At 37.9% G+C, this 27,421-nt stretch overlaps 1 protein-coding gene across 1 annotated transcript in view; it reads left to right on the top strand.

The window, feature by feature from the left end:
* The window catches only part of LOC126468348 (kinesin-like protein KIF23), a 156,606-nt gene that overhangs the window by 110,132 nt on the left and 19,053 nt on the right, over nt 1-27,421 (top strand). The window contains exons 12-14 of the mRNA XM_050096543.1: nt 687-833; nt 8,548-8,730; nt 10,211-10,474. Of these exons, the coding sequence (XP_049952500.1) occupies nt 687-833; nt 8,548-8,730; nt 10,211-10,474 (594 nt within the window). The remainder of the gene's footprint in view (nt 1-686; nt 834-8,547; nt 8,731-10,210; nt 10,475-27,421) is intronic.

Below are 27,421 nucleotides of genomic sequence, written 5' to 3'. Positions count from 1 at the left end.
AAATGTTGAGTTTAAAGAAAACTACAAATAAAATTACATCAATACTGCAGTCTAAGAATATACATATACATTGTGAAAAGGACTGAAATTGTGACAAAGAAATTGTGGACATTTATGTTTTCACTAAATATTAAAATTCCTTTAGAAAAGGCACTGCCTGTGATCCTTTCCTTGATATTTTTAGACCTCAACAAAATATTTGTCAGAAGGGCATTAAATCTTTAAAGACTGGAAATAAAACTGAAGCCCTACACACTGACATTGCAGTGTGCGCCATAAAGTTAACTGTAGTAATTAAGTGGTCATGCTCTCAAAAATTGATGCTTTCCATCATCAATTTATTGAAAACTAAAAATTTCCCTTTGCTGTGTCACTTTATTGTGTTTGAATCTGCCAAAACTAATGTAATTGAATTTCAATAATATATGCGTTATATTGTTCTTATTATGCAGTTTTTACATCAGTTTTTGTAAAAATGGTTGTTTAAGTACAATAAAATTTCTGAATTGGTTTTTATTCACTTGCTGTGATAACAGGTAGATTTGTGGTGTACATTTGAGATTTCCCACCAGGTAGTATAGCTTCCACACACACAGCATCCTAAAAACATAAATAGTGTTTGACATTAATGATATGTGAATGATTTTTGTAATAAATCTGCATAACAATTTCATTTTATTGTACAGCTGGACAATAAAGAAGTCATGCTGAACAAACGCACCATTGAGAAAGAGAAAGTGAAGCAGAAATACAGCAGTAAAATAATGGCCGAAACTGAGAAGATGTCAAAGGAGATGCAGCAGCAATTGAAACTTCAGAAGGCTGAACTCAAGGTAGATAACGTAAACTACCAGCAGCATTTATATCTACTTTTTGTTTGCATGTTTTATGCGATCTTTAATAATGATATTAAATGAAGTAAAAAAGGAAAAGGGCTAAATACTCTAAGCTAAAAACACACTTTCATGTGGAAGCGTTTATTTCCTGGTTTTACCATGAGTCAGTTACTTGGATTGTCCAGCCTCTTACTATATGTATAAAACTTGCATGTGGTGTCATTTTTTTCTTTTAAGTTTTGGTTTTAGAATGTTTAAGCTTTTCAGTAAGGTTCTGTTCGAATGCAATAGGTAGAGGAACACTGTTGATGGGTACATACTAAAAGTAGTTATGTTTTCTCATGAGTAGTAAGTTAGCATGCAGCCTGCCATTTAACAATTTTAGATTTGGAGATAGCATAGAACTAAACTCTTTGTTCATGAGCAGAACATTTCCATGTGTTCAGATGGACTGATTAGCGTGGAAACCATTCAGCGCTGGGAAGTGTATAGATCTGCCATATACGCTACTGTGACTGTCCAAAGACATGAGGCAAGGTTCTCCCCTCTTTTGCCGTGACGTGTGCAGACAACCTGTTTTCCATCACTGACAGCTCTTGTCCTGTTCCACATCCACATACATACTCCACAAGCCACAATATGGTGTATGTTGGAGAGCACCATGTACCACTGCTGGTCATTTTCTTTCCTGTTCCACTTGCATATGGAGCAAGGAAAAATCGACTGTTTATATGCCTATTTAAAGCCCTAATTATCTTCACGGTCATTATGCAAAACGTATGTTGCAGCAGCAGATTTGTTCTGCTGTCAGTTACAAATGTCAGTTCCTTAAATTTTTTCAAAAGTGTTTTGCAAAAAGAGCATCTTCTTACCTCTAGGGATTCCCACTTGAGTTCACAAGGCATCTCCATAACATTTGAGTCTTGATCATACCTACCAGCAACGAATCTAGCAGCATGCTTTAGAATTGCTTCGATATCTTCCTTTAATCTGACCTGGTGGGGTCCCAAATACTCGAACAGTATTCAAGATTGGATCACATGAGTGTTCTATACACATTCTCCTTTGTAGACGATCAATAATTTTCCAAAACATTCCCAATAAACTGAAGTTAACCATTCACCTTCCATACTACTGACTTTCCATACTCATTCTATTTCACTTTGCAACATTGTACCTAGCTATTTAATTGACGTGACTGCGTCAAGGAGCACACCGCTAATACTGTTTCTGAACTGGTCTCTCATACTCATCTGCGTTAACTTAACAATTTTCTGCATTTAGAACAAGCTGTTATTCATGACACAAAATAGAAATTCTGTCTGAGTTATTGTGTATCCTCTGCAGTCAATCAACAGTGATACTTTCCTGTTTACTATAATGTCATTAGCAAACTGTTACGGACTGCTATTATTCCTATCCATCAAATCATTTATGTATATAGGGAATAAGAGCAGTCCTGATGCACTTCCCTATGTCACTTGTGATAATACCTTTATCTCTAATCAACTCTCACCATGAAGAACAATGTTTTGGACTCTGTTACTCAAGAAGGCCAAACCATTCACATATCTGGGAACCTGTTCTGTATGCTCGGACTTGTTTTAACAGTCTGCAGTGGGGCACTGTGTGTCACTTTTTGGGAATCTATGAATATGGAATCTCTGTTGGCTTTCATCCATGGTTCACAGGATACCATGCGAGAAGTTAAATTATCATTAACGTAACAAATGAACCAATATCAAAAACTTACACACACTACAAAACATACAAAAGACAAAGGATAAGAACACTCATATTATGCGAACTCTAAATTGTGGCTGTTATAGGTGAGGAGTGTTTTTGAACTATGGTTGCGTCAGATACTGGTAGAGGTCAGGCCTGAACCACCACTGCCAACCGCAGAAAACAACTGTGCTGTAGCTGCTATCAGATGCTGTGTGTGCTTCAATTTACTTCATGTAGTGGATTGCTTCTTTTCTTTTCTTATTTTGAAATGAGTGGAGAGACTAATCCTGGAGTATAATGGAATTTTAATAAGACTCTCACAAGAAAAGGAATCAACAGTCCCTATGATTGTTATGTCAGTTCTGCTTTTGTGGGAGCACAGAACGTGGATGCAGGGTGCAGCCTCTCGAGAAGGAAGTGGGACTTATCCCCCCACACCGCTTGTCTTCCCTCGGACAGTCCCAAGTTTTCGCTTGTTTACAGCTGCAGCAAACTGCCGTGAGATACTGTCCGCATAATAGTTGACGACACTACACATTGTAAACAAACATGTTCAGTACACACTGAAAAATGGAAGTGAAGTGTTGAGATAATTGTGGTTGAAAGTACGCCAGAAACTAGCCATCTGGAGCATGTAGACTGGATAAATACATCCACAGTATTATATACATGGATTAACATCAGAAATTGTAAGTAACTTCAGACAATAACTTAACTTCACGAAACTTATGCTGCAAAAATTGTTTCTAACCAGACTTGTAATTACTATATAACGTATTTATTGTATCTATAAAACAAACATGTATTACAGGCCTTTGAAGATGCTTAACAAATAAAAGAACCATAGCACATGTGGCAAGTAACAAACTGCCTTTCATTTAGCTGTGAAAACAGAATATACGTCCATGGATTTCAAAGCAACTAAGGAACAACGGAAAATGGAAAAAATGATGATTAGTTTGACATTATTGTCCATTGGACCTTCTGGTCGATATTGCATGGGGCAGCATATGTAACTTCCAACTAACTTAACCACAAAATGAAATAACATTTGCTCATTATAGACTACTACAGTATAGGAGTTTCCGATAGGCCAGTTAACTTTAACCAGAATTATTACTGATAAAACCGTGGAAAATCTCGTGCCCTCTCAAACTTTGCCTGTCAACATTTCCATATTCTGTTTTGACCTGAGAGTACAACAATCTCTGCTTCCTTGGCTTCTTCCAATATTTGTTAATTAAACCAGGGTGGGGTTTTTCATCCTCAATCCATATACTTCTCCAGAGTGAGATTTACAATCAGTTTAAATGTTGCCCATAATTCCCCCATGTCCATCATATTTGAATAAAATTATCTCCATTAAGTGTCTAAGTGGGATGCTAACTGCTTATCTTCTCTTTCTAATATAAATAGTCTCCTAACCTTCTTGAAGGATTTATTAACTTCAGTACCCATCATTACTATGATGATATGATCACATGATCACTAATAACTCACTCTGTACTGACACTGTCAGTAAGGTCAGGTGTATTTGTAGCTCAAGATTTAAAAATATTTCCACTGTGTGTGGGTGGGAGAACTAGCTGCTCAAGGCATGTTTTCAGTAAAGTGTTTGGAACTACTTCATAAGACTGTCTGTCTGTAGCAACTGCAATAACTACTTCATAAGACTGTCTGTCTGTAGCAACTGCAATGAATCTGTGGACATACCAGTCTATACTCGGCAGTCGCCTCCAACTAATATTGCACGGTCTGTGTTTCCGTGCTACTGAATTATAGTTCCTGATTTTTGGCCTTGTAGAATATAGCGTGTTTGCTGTATCTGCTCTGTGCTAGTCTGTAAGCAAGGTCTAATTTTCTGGTTTTTCCTTTGACAGCATCTTTATCCAGTCCATTGGACTGAATCCATTCTCCTAAACACTTGGATTTAAATGTCCTTTTAATTTTCCAATATTTTGCTTCTAAGTATTTCTCCCCTTCTCCATATATTCTCTCTGATACAAGATTTTGAGACTCATTTTTCCTGTGGTTTCGTGCTAGATCTCTGCCATTCTTGATGTGTTGTGACGTTCGCCTGCTTTATTTCTTCGTTGATTGTCCTCGATGTCGACGTACAGCATTGCTGCACTGGCTGAAAAATGAGAGGTGGAAGTTCAACACTGACTACTTTAAATGATGTAGCCAACAGGTGCACATTTGCGTTTCACGGTTCTTTACTTACACAGTTATATGGCCAGTGCACTATTGTTTATCTTTTAATGAGTCTCATTAAAGGTTGCAAGCAAACATCAACATACTGCTAGTGTACTGTTGAACATCTACGAGAAGTAAAAACCTAACCACACAATTCTTGCTGCATAATACAGTATGTATTTGACAGACACTGTCATTGTTTTAACACACGGCCTAATTGTGTTACACTTATTTCACAGTTAAGTTGGTGCATTGCTGTTGTTCTAAGCAACACAGGTTTCTTGTCTGAAACTTTGCCATGGACTGACTGTCTCGGGACCAAATTTCGGGCCCTTATATATCCTCACAATAATAGGTACTGAAACTACACATTGTTTGATGTTTAATTTACAGAAATTACAATTAAAACCTAACTCATTAAATTAACAGAAAACATTGAAAAATTCCATCTTTTTAACAGTTTTTTCTACTACAAAGGTTAAACCATATTATTTGTTTAAATGATGAAATTAACATACGCAAACAATACTTTTGACAAAACTGGTAGTTACCTTGGAATTAAGAGCTGGCTTTGCTAACATGTTTTCAAATAAAGCCAAATAGATCCTTTAAGAATACTATTAGCTGTTCCTCCAAATGTTTATAATTAGCACAGAATTTATATTTGTTTATAAGTCAACAATAGAATTTAAGCTACGAAACAATTACTGATTTCACCCTATGACAAAATATACTAACTGCGAATAGTCAATATAAATTAGAAAATCAATTACATACATAAAACTAAGCACAAAATTAGATCTGGTGGTATATTCTTTAAGACTATGGTCCAACCTTTCTCTTTTATGAAAACACATATACTCACTGATGTTAATGGTAATTAGTTAAAATGGAAAAAAAATGAATTTAAGGAGGCAGATTGCAAAACAAATGGAGGAAGTTACAATATCCCAGCTTGCTTTGTCCCAGTGTTCTTCCATCTACTAGCTAAAAGGGCAATGCCATCTGAAAAAGCTAAAAATCTGATTTACAATTTGTTTCCCTTCTTACTTGGGTGTATTTCACGTGTTCCTTCCAACTTCAGAGCTTGTTTTATGAAACATCTGTCATCCAGGTGGCTGACATTAGAATCAGGTGCAGAGTGACTTTTAGAACAGTGGTCTGTTGTTGAGAAATACATTCTTCAGTTCATATCCTGGCACAAAGCAAGTTGATCAGTTCTTTGAAATACAAGAATACCATTGAATTATTTAAAGACAAAACTACCAAAGCAGAAATTATATTTGCTTGTGCAAGAGCTCATACATATTCAAGATTCACGGTTTCTTTCAGAAAAGAGATTTTTTAATGCATCTAATCTACAATGAGCTCACAAACCTCATCAGAACACTTGTGAACTGATTTTGTATTAGTGCTGTTCCATTATGCAGGAAAGATTTTGTGGGAAATATTACTTGCGCTTGAAAAACAGTGTTAGGCACTAGAGGAAAATGAATATCTCAAGAAGCTAAGAACACAAAAATGATGCTACATTTCCTTGTAAGCTAGAAAGCACTATGTATCTGCTTGTACATGTATTCTGGAAAAGGCTGCGTTGGATAATCTTGTGTTGTGGTATCTCCGATGTTTGCATCCTGCATAGAGACTGCAAGAAGGATCATACAAAAATACAGCAAAATTAGTTGCAGTTCTTCCAGTTCGAATATGCACTAGTTGATAAATGGATACTGTTGGTATTAGAAGAAGAAAAATCAGATAGTGGCAAGAACCCAGTGAACGTTTACTGGAGTCAGTTTTTTGAGAAAAGGAGTACCTTGCTCTTGCGAAAATTGTGAAGGCTGCACTTGTACTTTTGCATAGCAGTGTGGGCGTAGAAAGGGGATTTTCATCGTCAGCGAACATATTGAATGACGACACCACAAATGTGTATGAAAGAATATTAGATTCTCATTTGACTATAAGATATGCTGTGGTGAATGTGTTTAAGGAGAAGGCTCACTTTGTAAATATCACTCGAGAACTTCTTCAATAAGCATGCACAGCTGATGTAGTGTATCAGCAGTACTGTAAAGATAAAAGAGTGTCCGAGTAAAAGCGAAGGAACAGTGAAACGAAGAAAAAATGTTTGCAAGCAAGTATGAAGAGTAAGTTTGAAAACGAAAAAGTAAATGTTGATTGCTGTGAACAAGCACCACAGAAAATGAAAATAAGAGGAAGAAAGGGAGAAAAGATTGACTGTTGACAGATTGCTGGATAAAATTTTTGAAAACATTATCAGTGATCTTACATTAATATGATAATTAAAAAACAGTCTTCATCACAAATTTCTTTTAATCATAGTGACCAGTTTCAATCCTTGAGGGTCATCTTCAGACTCCAGAATGGCATGTGGACTTTCATGGAGCAAGCTGTGCCGACCCATGACGCTGAACTGACTGCAGTCAGTTCAGCATCGTGGACCGGCGCAGCTTGCTCCATGGAAGTCCACCTGCCGTTTTGGAGTCTGAAGATGGTCCTTAAGGATTGAAACCGGTCACTCCGATTAAAAGAAATTTGTGATCAAGACAGTTTTTAACTATCAGATTACTGGATGTTGCAATCTAGTGTTTTAAAAGAAGCAATGAAAAAACGACTTGGTGGGAACTATTGTGGCCTGGGCAATGTTGGAGAGTACTAAGAAAGTTAGGGAAGAAGAGGTGAAGAAAACTAGACATACAAAAGGAATAGAAAACAGGTGATAAGTTGTAAGCAGTGTTATAACAACATTTTCTTCAAAGAATCAACAACAAGGGGAGACATGATGATTTAATTTTGTAAAGAACGCTAGATAATCTTCCACATTACATTTAAATATTTAAAGTTGTAAACATTTTGTTTGTATTACTCAGAAAATAGTACTGTACAGCCGCACTTTGAAGCTTTTTCTGGTGTCATATATATTTGTGCTGAATAGAAGCATGTCAGTGTTATTTTAATAAAGTGCAATGACTTTCCTGATTCTCTTATAATAATAATAATAATAATAATAATAGTTATTATTATTACTTCTACTACTACTACTACTACTACTACTACTATATGTAATTTTGTTACAGTTTTATATGCTGATTACAATTTAAAAAATTAGGTGTGGCGTGCTGGTTACAGGAATGGTGGCCAGTTTTTTCTCCCACCACCCCCAGTGATAAATTCAAGTCAGCATGTAGTCCCTCCTTTTTTTCCCCATATCAGTAAAGTCAGTGTTTTTAATTGAAGTGGTCAGCACGTCAGTAATTTTAGTCTTAGATTTGGTTTCCATCCCTGCCCTCCCCCGTCCTTGTGAAATCAGTGAGTAACAAGTGTCTGTACTAATTCCATCAACAATCATCATAATTATTTCATTAACTTTAATCAAATTTATTGTGAAACCTGAGCAGCACTGGCCACTGATCATTCAAGCCCAAAGTGTACTGCTTATTAATCTTTGACACACTCAGTGTTTGACATTTCTTTGTAGGGAAATATTAAGAAAGAAAAGCAGTAGGATATCAAACTGCAGAGATGAAAGCAGATCATGCTGACATACTTTCATGTTGTCTTATAAAAAACTGCTGAATTAGATTAATGTTTTGTCTAGTATTCAGGTTTATCATTATTTCTAATACTCGTAAAATTTCTGTATTCTGCTCTTGAACTAATATTAACAATAGTTGCGTTGTCATGAATTGATGAAAAATTTTCATTTTGTGCAAAACCAGTCCACTGTAGTTAAGTTTTTAATATGTTACTGAAAAATGTTCTCTTTCAGAATCAAATGAGGGAGAAAGAAGAAAAATTGAGAAAAGTTAAGCAGATTCTTATTGAAGATCGTCCTTCACCTCAGCTACTTTCAGCCAATTCGGATAGTCATATATCCCTGAATAATTTTAAATCTGACCATAATGTTGTATCTGCTACAACAAGCATGACTCCTTATTCTTCCAAATTAAAGGTAAATCAAAATATTCTTAAATGGAGATATTATTTATATCACACTACACTAAAAACTTTGTGAACATAAATGAACAGAAATGAAACATTTCACGCTAAGAAGCAATAGTTTGATTTTGTCATACTTCTTGGAGCTGTTCATACATAACAAATATTAAATCATAAAACTTTCCCTATCAGAAGTGATGTCCGTATTGTGGCACCTACGGTTGTGAATACACTCTACTGTTCATTATGGCATGGGAGCAAACATCTTCCAAATGTCATCTGGAGGATGAAACACGTACTGTCTTATTTCATTTTGTGGCTGGAGGATGATAAGAAAGTATACGACTTCTTATCACATCCAAGACATGTTCTATGGGAAAGAAATTGGGACCGGTCTGCCCAGTCCAGTTAGGAATCCATACAGTTCTCAATGGATCTGTGGTGTGCACTACTGTGTGGGGGATCTTGCTTTAACCTACCAGGATATGTCGTTCAGTACCCTGTTAATAAGGGGTATGTCCATAGGGTTTATCATTCTTGGCACATACTGATGACTTTTCACCCACTGCAGCAATTACGAAATTAGTCCTGGTGCTCGCTGTACCATGGTTCCAGTAGTTAGAGTTTTGAGAATAAATACTCTGTGTGACCTTTCACCAGATAGTCTACAGACACCCTTACATCTATCCATGACTGCAGTCGGAAATGACTCATTGTCAAAACCACAGTCAGTATTCTGGCTACTGTGGCTCTGCACTGCAATTCTGTTACTTATGGTTGGCGTCAGTTGTAAACAACTTGGGACAACTCAAGATCACAACCTAGGTTCCAATAACCTGTTCCCGATGGTTCATGGTGGCACTCTTCCTGTAACCTCTTTGGATTTCTGCTGTTTTCGTCCATTTAGTAAACTGAGCCAGATCAAGAATCCTACAATCTTCTTGTGGTATGGTCCTTCTGGGAAGATCCGTGCCTACTTTTCTTGCCAAGCTGTTGTCCTCAGTCCAGCTCCTCACCAGTCTTTGCACTATGGTCAACTGCCTGTGATGGCTGTCTGCATGATGCTCCCCTGGCCCCTCACACCAGCGATTTTACTTTCTCAAAGTCCAAAAGGTAGCGATAAGCTTCATGTTGACATCACCTGGGAATGCTGTGTTGCAGTCTCCACATTCCAGTAATGTTCGACACACTCAATAGCCTTCGTTAACTTGCACAGTTCTTCATATGTAGGAATGACTTTTTTCTGTATTGAAAAATAGTTCGCATAAGGATGAAATACTAATCAGCATATCACATGGGCATGGAAATACTAGAGTATCAGCTTGGTAGCATTCAGTCAAGGTGTGGTGGACACTTCCCATTTTTATTTATATAGTGAACAATGGTTTGATTTTTGTACATATTGTTATATTTAAACATGAAATTCTGTAAGTTGCTCATTATTTTGACTCTCTGATGACTACACATAAACCAAAGAATAATCTGTTCTTCAGAGCACTGGTACAACCTGTAGTGGGCTGACGCCAGTACGGCGCCGTTCCCGATCTGTTGGTGGACTTTGTGGTGAAGTGTGGCTTGACCATCGGCCTGCTATACCAGCCCCTCTGGGAACTGTGCTTCAACCCCATATGAAAAAGAGGAAATCTGTAACCAGGCTAACTGATATTAAGGATATCACTGATCCAATGACTAATAAATATTGTCTCATGACTCAAGAGCAAGATTCTGGTGGAGATGTGGAAACAAGATTGTACAAGGTATGTACAGTTTTTAATGGTGTGTACATCAGAAGGCAGGTGGTGGGGTGAAACAGTAGTAAGGAGCAGTGCGGTGCTCCAGCCAATCTGCCATGTCTGCCTGTTGTGTGCTTTTTGGGGTGCACATAAAACATTTAGTGTTGGTTTCCAGGTTAGTTGAAATATTGTGGGGGGTACTCATCCACTATTGTGTTTATCATGGGTGGCATAAAGCAAATGCAAAAAGCATTACATTAAGAAATGATTGTGATAGTTTTCTTAGCATATAAATTTTTCTAGAGAGAGTTGGAAGCAGAACCAATGACCTGATGCAACTCTCATCCCAGGCTAGGGAACACCTGGAGCGTGAAGTGTGGGATAGAGACAAAGTTCACCGATGCCATCACAAATTACTCTCTGTCTCTCTTTGCATAGAATGCCTTATACAGCTGCCTTCTGCTGTGCTCGCCATTGTACTAACACGCTTTTCCGAGGTGTATAGGAAGAAATGCTGACTTATTTTGAAGGGGCGAGTAATGTTGTGTGACTGAAAACTTGGAAAAGGTTTCTAGTTAATCATTGTGTAACACCAACATTCATCATTTTATTTCTTTCCTGTGTTTTAAAGTGTGAAGAATTTTCAGTTCCAGAAATTTTATTAGCATACAGCCAAATTTAAGTGGATTATATCACAGAATGCACCTGAAAAATGAGACTTGAAATCAAGGGAAAAAAATTTTCCCGAATCCAAGCCGCACCTGAAATTTGAGACTCGAAATTCAAGTGGAGAGAAAAGTTTTAGGCTGCACCTCCAAATCGAAACAAAGTTGGTCTATTGTAATATGAGACACAATTTAGGTAGGATAAATGACGATACAGCTACAGTAGTTTGGTTCGAGTCGTAAGCTTAGCAATTAAGCTTTACCAGGTAGCCATTGCTATGCGTCAAGTGTGCTTCATCTGGTTTGAATCGATTGCTTATTTTTCTTTGATCTGATAAGTGCCGTTCTCTTTGTTATAGGTGTTAACGTCACTCTAGGCTGAAAATGCATTATTGTCATGCATTGTTTGTCGCATTCTGATACTAAGTGTTTATGACCTGTCGCCGCTCGTGGCATGGCTTGCTTTTGTGCGCGTTACCGCCGCTTACAATTTAAAAAAAAAAAAAAAAGAAGAAGAAGAAGAAGAAGAAGGAGAGAAGAAGAAGACTTGTCTCATTAGCAAAACAATGGCAAGAGACTGCTATTTGTTGTTACTTACACTGCTGCTTTCTTTGATAATGATCAACAAGAACCAAATAATAGGCTGTGTATGATAGATGTTCTGAACGAGAGTTTAGCTAAAATTTTTCTCCGTTTAAAAATCTTTGCAGATGCCTCTTTTGTACATTATATTCTGCACAGAAATTAGTCATCTTAGATTTTAAAATATAGTCAATTGCCGTGCTTCATTTCTGAATGTATCACTATTAGGCATAAGAATAATACGAATATAAACATGACATGATATGTACAGGGTTATTACAAATGATTGAAGCGATTTCACAGCTCTACAATAACTTTATTATTTGAGATATTTTCACATTGCTTTGCACACACATACAAAAACTCAAAAAGTTTTTTTAGGCATTCACAAATGTTCGATATGTGCCCCTTTAGTGATTCGGCAGACATCAAGCTGATAATCAAGTTCCTCCCACACTCAGCGCAGCATGTCCCCATCAATGAGTTCGAAAGCATCGTTGATGCGAGCTCGCAGTTCTGGCACGTTTCCTGGTAGAGGAGGTTTAAACACTGAATCTTTCACATAACCCCACAGAAAGAAATCGCATGGGGTTAAGTCGGGAGAGTGTGGAGGCCATGACATGAATTGCTGATCATGATCTCCACCACGACCGATCCATCGGTTTTCCAATCTCCTGTTTAAGAAATGCCGAACATCATGATGGAAGTGCGGTGGAGCACCATCCTGTTTAAAGATGAAGTCGGTGCTGTCGGTCTCCAGTTGTGGCATGAGCCAATTTTCCAGCAAGTCCAGATACACGTGTCCTGTAACGTTTTTTTCACAGAAGAAAAAGGGGCCGTAAACTTTAAACCGTGAGATTGCACAAAACACGTTAACTTTTGGTGAATTGCGAATTTGCTGCACGAATGCGTGAGGATTCTCTACCGCCCAGATTTGCACATTGTGTCTGTTCACTTCACCATTAAGGAAAATGTTGCTTCATCACTGAAAACAAGTTTTTCACTGATCGCATCCTCTTCCATGAGCTGTTGCAACCGCGCCGAAAATTCAAAGAGTTTGACTTTGTCATCGGGTGTCAGGGCTTGTAGCAATTGTAAACGGTAAGGCTTCTGCTTTAGCCTTTTCCGTAAGATTTTCCAAACCGTTGGCTGTGGTACGTTTAGCTCCCTGCTTGCTTTATTCGTCGACTTCCGCGGGCAGAGGTTTTGGCGCCGGTATTTATCTTTGTGCCAGCAAAGCATGCCTGTGTAGCGCTACATGTATTCGACAGCAGAAGTTAGTTGTGGCGGCACCTACCAACATTTTTCAGAACTTCCGTTTACTTTGCACTCGATTCTGGATTACAAAAACCGGAAAAAAAGTGCGGCTTTTAGATTCAAGTAATTATGGTAGTTGCAGCTGTTACTCTCATCTACACAAATTGAGATTTGATCCATACCTTCATATTAGTCATTGGTTCACATTACACCGTAATTTGACTGGTGGTATACTACCGGGTGTATATGCCCTGGGAACCCGGGAATTTTTGCATCCGGGAATTTTTTATTGTTTTAGTTTTCAGTTAAATTTTTGTAAGTTTGACTTATAAGAACTAATACTCTAACAAAGAACATTACTTCAGCCCACTAATGTTGAATAATACTGCAGCAATGAAACATAAACAAGAGAATAATACCAAAATGAAACTTCAATTACAAGGAAGATGGGTCGTTTACAACAACAAAACACAGTGCACACACAAGTCTGCCAACACAAAAATGTTCAGAGGCATTAGGACAAAGATTATGCAGTACTTCGTAACAATAGACATGAGTGTGACGTCACAATTGTTTACATTTATAGCAGGTCGCGGGAAATATTGCAAATGGTGGTCTGAGAAGCATTACTTTCAAAGTAAATTTCTACACAAGATGAATTATTTTACATTTCAGAATGTGCGATGAATTTCTTAACTCACGGAGTGTTTGACTCTCATTCAAAATTCAACCCCCGGTCGCTCATGTATATTGTTGTCACGCGTTAATTCCCGTGTTAGATTTTTTCTAACAATGAGATCTTGCACCTTTTTTATCTCTTAATGTCAGACAAAGGCACATTTATACAATAAATCATTTCTTTATTATGACCAAAGCTTATAGTATTAACATAATGTGGAACAAGTAATTCACCAAACTTAAAAATATTTCAACAGGCAAAGATTTCGCAAACTTTTTTGCTTACATAATCATCTTGGTGTTGGAATTTCTTTTTTTCCATGTTTGCTTTAACAATACTTATGTTTTTGGATAGGGTCTGCCTGTAGCAAAACACAATTTTGTTTTTGAACCCAAACCTGTTTCACTGCAGTTACAGCATCTTTAGTGGGCTTTTATTTTTCATCTGTTAAAGATAAAAAATGTTCTTTACTGTTTGTGTACATGTAACTGTTAGTTTTTAAATCGTAATTACAGATATATTGAAAAAACACATAACACAACACATTAGAAAAACCACACCATGTTGTAAAAAGGTATTAATTCATAATTTATGTGTTTTTTTCAAATACCTGTAGTTACGATTTAAAAACTAATAGTTACAAATATACAAACAGTAAAGAACATTCTTTATGTCTAACAGATGAAAAATAAAAGCCCACTGAAGATGCTGCAACTGCAGTGAAACATGTTTGGGTTAAAAAGAAACAAAATTGTTTTTTGATTACAATTACAACACCTGTGTGAAGAGCAGTTCATAATATTTATAGCAAGTGATGAATCTCCTTGTTACTCGTCAGATTCAGATATGGCTTCTTGTGACATACTCACCTGCCAAATAAGAACACTCAATGCTGTATGTTCTTTACAGATAGAGCTGGAACAATGATGGCAGCGGTGCTGTATGAATCTGTTTTTCCTTTTACAGCAATAGTGACATCTTGTTTTTTCTCTTGATTTGTTTTCTTCTTTAACTGTCGGTAGTTTGAAAATGTGTACAAAACCTTTTATTTTCTCCTTCAATCAAAGTGATATCCTCGGTATCGACAAGCATTTGATCATGTGGGCTTTTTTAAGCATCATAATCATTTCTGTGATGAATCTTCTCCGTGGAATTAAGTCATTTGTGTTTACCTTATACATTATTTGAGCATTTATTACTCTGATGTTCAACAAGCTAAAAAAACTGTAAGAGGCAAGCGGTTACTTATTCTTGAAACAGAATATTCTGATTTCAAACGTTCGACAACATCTACACATTCTTTTGTGAGATTGTAGAATGTAATGACTTCAAGTTTGTTCGCTTCATCACTGTCACTGTCTATAGCATCGCTACTGTGCATGGTGGATAACATTAGAACATTCTTTTTCTGTTTCTTTTTTGGGGCGTATGAGCAAATCAAGCAGTTGTTACTTGGTTCTTCTCCATGTGCGAATATGCTGCTGTTTAGTTGCCTACACTTTACATCCAGAAGTTTCGGTGGAATTTCTCTCTTATTCTTCTGTAGACTACCTACTACTGAGAGTTGATGATTGGCGTACATTTTGTTAGCCAATGGTATAGATGTAAAATAATTGTCCATCGTCACGTTTCTGCCTGTTTTGTCAATTGTAACACCACATTCTCTGCATTATTGGGTTCTTGATATGACCCAGTAGGCTGTTTGCCTGCATGTACTTACATATTTAGCATATAAAACGTTCTGGCATCACAGAGCGCATATATGTCCACGGAATAGTTCTAACATCTCATCTATCGTTGTTAATGCACTGGCACTATAGCTCTTCTTGCAAACATCCACAAGTTCGTCAGATATTTCTCTAATAGTTGCCAGATTATCTGTTTCCTTTCTCTGAGCTCTTGTAGATTTGTCATCCGAACATATAGCTTGGAGAAGAGTGTGGAACCTTCATTTGCTCATCGATGCAATAAAGAAACCTAGTGCAGTCCCATCAGTATTGAGATGCTGTGCCTTTTTCTCTCCTGTGAGAAATAATATACCAAAGAAAGCAGATATCTCTTCAAAATCTGTCTGTGGGCAGTCTCAAGCACTCCGTTAATAAGATGCTGCCATTCTGTCAACTTCTTGGTTTGTGTATTCCACAATGCGACCAATTACACTATCTGGAAAAAATAATTTCCAGCATTCCAAAACTGTTTTCGTATTTTTTGCAACGTACTTCACACCTTGAAGCTGTGTTACAGTATTTGGATGGGCAGTTTTTGCTGGAGGAGTGTGTTGCGTCAACCATTCTGTTATTCCATCCTTACCAAGAAAGGTGTCATGATCTGTATATTGAGAAACAGCTGTAGCAGAAGTATCAGATTCGCTGTGTGACTGATCTGTTGCAGTATTGATCTCTTCATGCTCAGAGGGTGCGTCAGTATCTGATGACAGACCCTCTATGTAAATATCCTCGTCTAGTGGTTCATCTAGCCACATCAATATCTGTTCCTCTGACATGACTTCTTCCCTGAAAAGTTTTATATATTTTCATATCCTACAGAGAATGTCATGTACTCTGTATAAACAATTGCTTCATCCTAAGAATACTTACATTTTTAGAAAAGATGTAACATACGCTGAACACTTTCAGGAGAAAACAATGAACACAGCCACGTGTTACAAGAAACAGGCTAAAAGTGAAGCAAGAAGCAAGGCAATATCCCACAAAAGGAGAAGTAATTGTTACGTAAAGACTCCCTTGTTAGAAAAAAATCTAACACTGCGCACCACTTCAAATAATGGCACAACTAGCAAGCTATTGTTGAAATTTGATTGTCGAGTCACAGATTAATTGAAGCACGGGATATGAAAGATCGTCAGTTCATTATCTTTGAAACATGCTAGAATAATTAACTAAAATAATAAATTTTAGATATTTAAAAAATTTCAGGCCCAGAAGACTAGCTATTTGAGCCGTTATTTAAAATTTTACTGGCACATTTGTGTGTCTTAAAGGCTAAAAATGACCAAGCTTCAAGGTTAGTTTTCATATTTATTTTTGTTCTTTCATAGATTAAGAATTATACAATGACGACGGTACATAATGAGTTATTAAGCAATGTCATATGTAATTGGCTTCTCTATGGAAAAGTCAAAGTGTTTTGGCATACAGAGATATGTTACAATAAGAGCAATACCAGTTCGCTTCTTTTCTACTTGTTTTGCCAATGAATTGTCTAGACTTTTTCAAACAGCTCTAACTTTTGCTACAGCTTCTTTCTAAGTGATCCTATAAATAGACAACAGAAAGCAGCCCCAGTCAAGTTACAGGTAGCGAGACGTCCGTACCTTGCTCTTGTATGAAATTAGTCCAGTTTTAAGCGATAGGTGGCTTACAAAAGGGAAAATGTGTGTTAGGTGCAGCTACTATATTCACTGCTCTAAAATCTGCTTTCAATCAGGACAAGTATGTCTTTTTTTAGCTCTTGCATTCCTCAATTTTTCTGAGTTTATTATTACTATTTAAGTACAAAAACTTGTCGTTTAGTCGTTTTTAAAAGACCCTCAGGTACCTTCTTTCGTTTTAGAATAATAAAGATATTTTTTTTCCATAGAATATTTTGTCCATTTTTAAAATCTTTTCGGATTTTAATGTTTCTAAATTTTGACTCTGGGCTTTATTTTAATACTTGATTAATTTCTTAAATTAGGTTTACTTACCAGTCAATGTTGAATCACAAAAGTTACTGTTCAAAATTTATATTTAAATGTCTTTGGGAGTTAGCAGGTTAAAATAAATAACTCTTTTATTTTCATTTGTTATAAAAGCATTTTATTAAAGAAATGTTTTAATTATTATTAGACAACACAAAAAATAATTTGGGAGTGAGTACTATAGGACTTCAGAGGATAACTCACTTAGAGCTTTTTGCGAGAGCATTGTTTCTTTCTATAATAGATTCGTGCCGTGTATGAGTGTTCTGAATGGTCCCCTGAAGTTTTGCCTTCTTCTCTTTAAGCTCTCTGATTGCTGTTTCAACAATATTCCTTTTAGTCAGATCATCCTTTTTCATGGACTCCTCACCTTTTTGCTTTTTGAAGTCTTCAACATATGGATCTCGTGCGTTTCTCTTGGAGTGTACAATGGACTTTGTTATAGCCACTCCTTGGACTCTGCCCTGGGTCTTGACTGCTCACTACAGACTCTTTCCTCATATTCTCAAAGAGGCACTCTTTGTTGACCGAAAATCCTCGCTCCACAGTTGCTTGCCTGTGCGACAAAGTGAGCATGTTTCTATTGCCTTCTGCAGCTCATGGCACATTGCATTCTGATTCTTGAGACATTTCATCCAACCGTTCCTCCCTTTTGTTGAATGTTTCGAATTTTGTCTTGTAGTTCCTCTTTACAACAGAAGCATACTGTGTTTCTGCTTCATCAGCACATCCACATCCACTTTCCATCGAGATGCTTTCCACCAAAACATGTAGAAAGGATTTAAATCATTTGGAACCAGCCTCCCTGCACGTTGTGGTGGGATCAAAGCAGGTAACAGCTTTTGTCAACCTGAAATCTAGGGAAGATTTCTCCATCAACTTTGACATGAACTTGATCATTCCTTTTCTGCATTCATTCAGGAATGTAGTGATTTCAAGAGCTGTGAGAGACTTCCACTTCCTAAACTCATTTTTGACGCTAAACCCGATCTTAACATGGTTCACACCCATAAGATTAGATTCTTTGTCCAAATTAAATGACGGTGAGATCTACATCGGCTGGACAAATCACGTCATTGTTGACGCCATTATCTCTGTCAGAGAAGAATGGAGTAATGGTGCTAGCTGCCAATCAGATTGGAAATCCTGTATAAAGGGTGTTAAGTCTCCAGCAAGAGCCTAGAAAAAGGCAACTTCCAGACCGAGTAGCTTGTTCTTGAGGTGATCTTCCACTATCTTGTAACTAACACATTTTGGTTTGTTTTTGTCTTACCAACAAACAAATATTTGTAGAAATGGAAGTGTTACTAGAGCTCGCTGAGCAACTTCACATTCTTCAACCAACAGATCGCACAAATCTTTAAGGGAAACAGTTCCGTTTCCATTGTCGAAATGTGCAGAACTCTTCTGGCAGGGAAATCCTTACAAAGTTTGTGCAGAGCAAGTGAAAACCTAATTATCATCCATTGTCTCTCCTGTATTGTGGACGTGAAGGTGCCATGAACAACGTGAAGCTCACGTGTTCCAGTTTCCCATAAAATGGTATCTACCTCATCAATTTCTTATCTTACAAAAGCAAGGTTGACATTAAGGTTGTCCCAATACTGCACTAAAATGTCCATCTGTATTCTTTTCCACACCTCGTTCAAGGATTCATCAAAACAAACAACAATCCTTAATCCATTTACGAGGTCAGCTTTTAACTTCAGATTCAAAAAAAGGGAGCTAGTCCGTATTGCACGGTAGAACCGATTTTGTCGTTTTGTAAATGCATGCTTTTGGCCAATTCACTATTGGGGAACATAGTAGGGAAAATTAACGCATAATTCACAGAGTTATGCAGTGACTTGTGTGAAACAATGCACTCCAGACACCACAGTATTTCCGCCTTTGTTGTTTGATCCTTTATTGTCATCCGACCAAGTCCTCTCAGTTAAACACCTCTAGGTTTTTATGCTGCAGTGAGGTCCTTCCGCGGGGCGCAGCAATTCGAGCAACCCACGTTGCTGTTAGTGGTCCAGCTGAGTCCACAGACGTGGTAGTGGAAGTAAATCTTACCTGCTGGGTTGAAGTTGTCATTGTCTATCCTGTGTGGACATACAAACTTGCTGTGCTTCTCATCGCAGCTGCTTTCATGACGTGTTTCTTGGATTTTGCCATGTAACTTGTAAGAGCCAATCTTCCCATAGTATGGATGTCAACGAGGGTCTCTGGACATATCCACATTTAGCACTATGAAGGTCTGTGGGTACTTTCATCAACCAGTCCTTGAGTGCTGGATCAGAAAGCCAGTTGTCTTGAAAGCAAATCGACATGGTGCTGTCGCAGAGATTATTGGTGAGCAGCCTTCATTGGAGAGAGATAAACCATAGATATAAATAAGGTTGTGCCTCGTTGTTACGCATGATGAAATATGACACAAATGAGTGATACCTACCTTGTCAATTAATAAAACTTTGCTCCACATGTGAGCAGAATTGAACTCATCAGGTGAGCTCAGCACATTGATTGACAACTGACAAACTGGATGATTTGAAAAGCGAGTGAGGCAGGTTTAACAATCCTCTCTCAGCCAAGCAACAATCAGCATAAGTTATGAAATTATTAGTAGCACTGTGTTATTTGGCCCTTTAAGAAACTTATCAGTGATAAAACTTACCAACCAGTTTTACTCCAGTAATCTATTGCGGGTTTCTAGCTAATTTTAGATGTACTGTAGAGCACCTCAGTTATAAAGACAAAAGTTATTAAGGCCACCGCTCTCTCTGACCAAAGTTACCAAAGTTCTGCAGGCTGGGCGGCACATCCCTTCGCCACCCTTTCGTTCTAGCTTGCTCCTCGCCATGAGGCTTCTCTTCCTCCTCCTCCTCCTCTCTCTCTCTCTCTCTCTCTCTCTCTCTCTTTCTCCTGTCTCAGTTGCTACTTGTCAGTTGCTCTCTTCTCCCCTCCACCATTTTTAAGTTATGAAGTCTGGTGGTTACAAATGCCATTGTCTCCCAATTATTTCACATCTGAGGCGCTGTACTATATGTAAAATTTCCAAAGTGTGTTAGGACTTGTTAGACCTTTTGTTGTACATATACCGATTTCAGTTTAATGCCTAGATTGTATACCGGCGTACATGTTGATTCACCTGTAGAGAAATGATTTACCCACAGTCTAAAATATGGCATAACTTCACACCCGGTATATTGATCATGTCACTTTTAATGTATCCGTATGCACCTAAAAACATAACAAATGTTCTTCAGGTATTATTGTGTTCACATTATGTTTGCTTGCTGTTCTTTGATGTACTTGCATGCCCCCTCTCTGTATTTTTCTACCTAGTCAAGTCCACAGTAAAGGAAACGCTCTGGACGATAATTCCAGGGTGTATACGACCTGGGAAATCCGGGAAAAACTCGGGAATTTTTTCATCCGGGAGAAAACGGGGAAAAACCTGGGAATTTTTCGGAATTCCGGGAATTTTTTATTGTTTTAGCTTTCAGTTAAATTTTTGTAATTTTGACTCCTGAATTGACTCTAGCAAAGAATGTTATTGTATCCTGCTACTGGAGAATGATACTGCAGCAATAAAATATAAACGAGAGGGAAAAAAATAAAACTCTAGTAGCAAGGGAAACGTGCAATTTACAACAACAAAACACTGTGCACACACAAGCGTCTGCAAATAGCAAAAATATGTCAAAGGTCGTAGGGCGCAGACTGTAATTCTTCGTAACAATAAACTGCTTGTTATGAACATGACGTCACAACTGTTCACATTAGGTTCGTTTGACCAGTTGCCAGCGGTCTGTTGCGCATGCGCATTTGACTCGCGTATAAGCAGTACCTTCTCCCGCTTCCCGCTACTTGAAGTTTGGCTGTTAGCTGTATCGGTAGTGGCAAGCAGCCAGATGCAAACGAGAAAAATTTTACTCGCGCGCCCTAGCTGCCAGATTCGCGCTTGCACAGAGTTGTCTGAGTTGCAGTGGGGAGGGGGTTAGTCTCCATGTGACCCGTGTTTACGTTAAGTGATTTCGCTGCTTCTCTTCGTGTACAGCTCCCACGTCAAATGAAAACAAAACTGATTTCTGTGGCCGGAAGCTATCAAGTGAATTAAAATACATTCACATAATTATGGACGCAAAAATATATTATTAATTTCAGTTTTCTGATTTGATCTTATTTCCAAGTTAGTAGCAATCAAGCATTAATCGCCTTGCAAAACGATGAAGTTATTTTTGCAAGTTTGCTAAAGAAATTTGGCTTTATTAATCTTTCCGCTGAGGCAATCATTTTATTTGAAACGAAGTGTTTCATTCTACAGTATTGGCTAGTTCCAACTGTTCGCTGAATTTCAAGTGCACGTTATCATCTTCTGCCATGTATGGCATTATGCCATAATAAAGAACCGAAAATGAGAGCGTAGAGTACTGGTACTCCAAGAAAATTTACATCCCAAAAAACCACACAGAAAAGCTTAATGTCAGATGGGACCTACTTCATTGTGAATCTGGAAAAAGCCAATTTGCACTTCCAAGCCAAATTATGCATTTTAGTATGGTGTACGAAATTCTAATGCTCTTTGGAGTGTCCTCTGACGCCCTGTTTCTTTTATGGTGTAATGTAAGCTCTCTTAGTGCTTTATGCACACGAACATGCGGGCTTCCTACACCACACTGCAGTTGCACACGCACAATAATGCCTGTTTTCTGGCGCTCTCCGACAACTGGTAAATCGAACCTATTTTTAACAGCCTCCGGATAGCACTGCGAACGGTGGTTAGAAAAGCGTTACATTTAAAGTAAATTTCTTTTTACGCAAGGTGAAATATGTTACATGTGAGAAAGTGGGATGGATATCTAAATCACAGAGCGTTCGACACTGAACAGTTTGAGAACCAGCCACTTACAAGAATTTCGAGCCGAGACATTTACGTCATAATTTTAAATTTACTGGCACATTTGTGTGACGTATCTTAAAGCATAACACACGCAAAAAAAGATCAATATTACATGTGAAAGCTTAGCTTCTGTTGTAGCATGTTAATCTTAGAGGCCAATATTATATGTGAAAGCTTAGCTTTTCTTGTAGATATACAGTACTGTTTACATTAATGTAAACCGTTAACTTTTCCTCTTGTGTGTTCGCGCTGTGTAACCAGTGATCTTGCTATTGGCTGACTATAACACGTGTCCTAAGCTCTGAATAGCTGCTGTCATCGGCTGGCGAGATCGCGTGGCTTGAGACATGACTTGCTTACAAAAGGACATCGCAACCTCGGTTTCAACGCACCGGAAACTAACGCACTGTGTTTGGTGCAATTCGAATTTATACTTTCGTAATATGAAAATATGCAACGTATATGTTACTGCAAATCAAAGGTCTTTCGAAAACTTCTCTCCTTTTTTTAAATTAAAAGTCTCTCCTAAGCCTTTTCTGCTCGTCTTTTCTTTCTTTCTGGTGAGAACACGTGACATGACTTGTGCTTCCCCACATGCAACGCAATCTCTATTTCAGAGCTCCGAAGGCTACAGTGCTATAATTGGTGGAATTTGTATATATATTTCTGCAATACAAAAATAAGCTGTGGCATATTGCCGCACATCAGAGAGCTTTCCAAAATGTTTGTTTTTGACTGATAAATGTGAGGAAAAGCTGGGAATTTTATTTTTGTCAGTTTATACATCCTGTACTACGAAGTAGGAGGTAAGTAGTCTAAATTGGAGGCTTCATGGGGGGGAATTGAACACATTCTTAAGATTGTTAGAGACAGATAAGCTCATCTGGGACAAGTTTAGAAAAGACCTTTTTTACAGAAACATGCTGACATGCACCTCAAGCGGTCTTGCAAAATCACAGAAAACTTAAATCAGGATAGATGATTGTCGATTTGAATCCTATTTCTGAATGCTAGTCTCAATCTGTCACATTTCTTGATCTGTCAAAGGTTTTTCACCCAGTAGATCATCAAACATTGCTGATAAAAATTTGAACAGTGTGGTTGTAGGAGGACTGCCAAACAAAAATTATTGCATCATTTCTAAGCAGTACTTACAGAAACTCGGTATGATGCAAACTGACAAGCATCTCAATTCAGTAACTGAAATTTCACCTGGTAGTAAAATAGTCAAGCATTATGTGCCTCGAGACTCAGTACTTGGACCTCTGCGTTCCTCCTGTTTATCAGTGACTTGAGCCTGAAAGCAGACGCTCACTGAATCATGATATTTGCAGACACAGCCAAAAATTTCAAAGGGGCAACACAGCTACAGTACAGAAAGCTGTGTACTCAGTTAATGAACAAATAAATAATTGGCCTATAAATAAAGATGAGACTTCCATGCTCTATAAAATCCCAAAATACGCATGCTTTCATACACTATCAAACTATAATTCTTGCACGATGAAGTGAAAAATACATTAAAATATGAACTAACATTTTTGTTCCCAATTTATTAATTCACTTCCCGTTTTGCACAGTTAACAACTAAGAAAGTTCATAACTTTTTCTGAGAGGTTCTTGCAGTTATCAGTGAAAATATTTTTGTAGACAGAAAATGATCTCTTCACATAACAAGAAGTTACAGGTGCAAATTTGAACTAACATATTTGTGACAGTGTCAGGTCAAGTACTTCATTGATGCCTTAACCACAAAATACTTTTTTCACTGAACAAAAGAATCTGTAGTCTGCATTCCTGTTTGACACCTTCCAGTTTGTTCTTTGCATTTATTCCTATTTTCCCTCAGGTATGATTGGGGAATCTCTGGAGTTCCTCAACAACTGACATTGAGTCTACCAGTGGCAGACACATGGCTTATAATTTCATTATTGTAGGGGGCAGTTCAAAGAAAGTATTCTTTTGCATTCAAATGCTTCTTGTGCATCTCTGATACACAGGCATCATCTGGCAAGAAACTGTTTACTATTTAAAATGAAAGAAGTAATTATTTTAGAATTAAATAATAAAGTAATAATTTTATTGCAATTAACTATGAATCAATTTTATTTCATACGGATGCCATCAAAATTATCAGAGTAAAACATCGCAGCTTTCAACCAAATACCCCATCTGGTAAGAATGGGATGAGGGGATAACAGTAACTCAAGTGCACCCTCTTTATAAGCAGCTACACGTGCAGAGGCTTCTGAAAACACCTGTATAGGACAAAATATGATTTTTATAAAGATTATTTTATTTTTATATCTTTGGGACCATTAAAATTGCTAAATGTTACGCGTGTCTTTTTAGTTGAGTGTATCAAATTATTGATGTTACCATGATTAGAGCCTATTGATTCTGCAACACGATGGAGCCCATGAGCAAGACTTGTGTTTTACATTTGGGTAGAATATTTTAATTACTTTCTCAGCCTTTAGCATCTCTGGAGCAGCATTACATAACAGCAAAAGACGTGTGCTTCTATTAGATTATTTGGCCACAGACTACTGAAAATATAAGATACATTTTCTCAGAAAATTATTTATAAAAGTATTTACTTAAAATGATATTTAATTACATTATCTGGTCAAAACTTCTGCAATCTATCACCAAAGAAAGTAGCACATGTGGAGTTATTTGCTTCATGCAGGACTTCATAGCGCACAGGATAGGACTGACCAGGCGCATCCTCAGTTAATTTTCCTACCGTCAGGTTAGGAACTTAGTGCCCCATAGAATCAGTTGTTTCATCTACAGATGTCTATTTATTTGAAGTTCTCAACTCTTCACAAAGCTGATCCAATACCGGGTGAACAAAAAATAAGTATTTTTACAATGTGAAAATAGTTATTATTTATTTTTACACAAAATTAAATTTATTTTGACAAATACATTGTGTAGGCCAACGTGATCATAAGATTTTGAAACATAACTACTTCTTGATCAGGGACATCTTTTGATGCATTTCTCAGGGGAGAGAGAAGAGTTGGAGGGGAGGGGGGGGGGGCAGGAGCAGGCACAAAACCTAAAGAGTTGGGTTTCTGTATTTCTGAAGTGCTATATCACAGTACTGTGTGTGCAGGAGCAGTAATAAATGACTACATTTCGTGTGTTGCAGATTCTTTTGTTTTTCACATTCTTGTAATATCTGACATATTAGACATGCTGTTCAACTTGATATTTTTTAGTACATTTTATATGAAAGGATGAAACCTCCTTGGGCTATATGGATATGATTATTAAAAAACTGGCATTACATTATAATTAATTATTTAAAATACTTTTCTATTCTTTTACAAAGGACAAGTGCCATAGAAAATTTTTGGGAAAAGAATAGCTTACCTCTTTACTATAACGATCTTGTTAATCTGCCGGATGGAATACCCATTTTCGCTGATTACTGTCTTTAGATGGGCGAGTTCTTGAGGTAAGCTCAACTCCATTCATAGCAACATCCGGCTCACCATGGAAATAGAGAAAGATGGTTGTTTGCCTTTATTGGATGTCCTGGTTCGAAGGAAGAATGATGGTTCTCTAGGGCATTCAGTTTACCGGAAACCCACTCATACTGATTTGTACCTGCAAGCACCGAGTTGCCATCACCCATCGCAAACCATTAGTTTGCTTAAAACACTTGTTCATCAAGCTCATACTGTCTCAGATCCAGATAGCTTACCTCAAGAACTCGCCCATCTAAAGACAGTATTCAGCGAAAGTGGGTATTCCATCCGGCAGATTAACAGGGCAGTAACAGTTAAAATTAAGAAGCAGGAATTGAATACAGAGGAGAACATGCCGGAACAGTCTTTAGCTTTTCTTCCTTTCGTTGGCAACACTTTGTTTAAAATAGCAAGAATCCTCCGAAAATTTCAGGTTAAAGTGGTTCTCTGCCTTGCAGACCTTGTGGGATCAGTTAAGGACAATCTGTTACTATGAAAGGCTGGAATTTACAAGATACCTAGCCAATGTGCTATGGCGTACATAGGTCAAACCACACGCACCGTGAAAGAACGCTGCACTGAATATCAACGTTACACCGCCTTTTGCAGCCAAGCAAGTCCGCTATTGCTGAACATTGTATTTGTACTGGACATTTAATGGAGTATCAGAAAACAATGATTTTATCCACAGCAACGTCATTCTGGGACTCCATTATTAAAGAATCCGTAGAAATACGACTGGCGGAAAATCTGTTAAACTGTGACAGTGGCTACCAGCTGGACAGTGCCAGGAATTCCATCATCTCCACGATTTGCTCTAATCGAAGATGACAGAGTGCGTCGACGGTCGCGGCAAATGGCAGCATAGAGGGCGAATGAGTTCCGGTATTCCACCAGTGAGGGCACTGCCAGCGGGCAGTGTGGTTCATTTATCAAGTTTTCGACGCATGCGCAGAATAGTTACAGTACGCTATATATTGCGGAACGGAGAACGTTTTCGCCAGTCTGCAACGGCTCACCTGAAGATGACTGGCAGGTGCCCAGTTGAAATATCGTGCGAAGTATTGAACGACGACCGGCTGCAAGCCCGAAATTTGTTTGAACACTAAATACTCTTTTTAACTGTAGAGACTGTGCTGACAAAGTTTAGAGTGAAATAGATTCATACAGAACAGACCTCCAGCTATCTTGTGATAACTATATGGTATTTCCCTCAGGGAGGGCCCCCATTAGGAAGGAGCGCGCCATCGGAGACACCGGTAGTCATGGTTTCTTCTAATTCTACAACTTCTGCCCACAAGATAAAGCTAGACGAGTCTCAGCCCGGCCAATTCTTCCATCAATGCCAAAGTTCCTAGTGGCTTCTCAGTCTGACGAAGGTCAAGACTTCTCCACAGTCAACCCTTTCATTATTCAGAAAGGTGTCGACGCAATTGCAAGTCCTGTACAGTCTTGTTCCCGGTCACGAAATGGCACCTTGTTGTTAGTAACAGACAGTGCCCTCCAGGCACATAAATTGCTTTGAACTATACTGCTACACACCCTCCCTGTCTGGGTGGAAGCACACCATACCTTAAATTCATCGCGCAGGGTGGTTTGTACAAGATCACTCAACAGATTATCCAATGAGGACATTCAAAATTACCTGTCTGATCAGGCCGTACATCGAGTCATGAAAAGGGTTGAAATGGAATTGGTACCGACCTGCACTCACTTCT

The sequence above is a fragment of the Schistocerca serialis genome, chromosome 1 (assembly GCF_023864345.2).
Source record: "Schistocerca serialis cubense isolate TAMUIC-IGC-003099 chromosome 1, iqSchSeri2.2, whole genome shotgun sequence".
NCBI classification, from domain to species: Eukaryota; Metazoa; Arthropoda; class Insecta; order Orthoptera; family Acrididae; genus Schistocerca; species Schistocerca serialis.
This window is presented reverse-complemented; position numbering and strand designations above follow the sequence as displayed.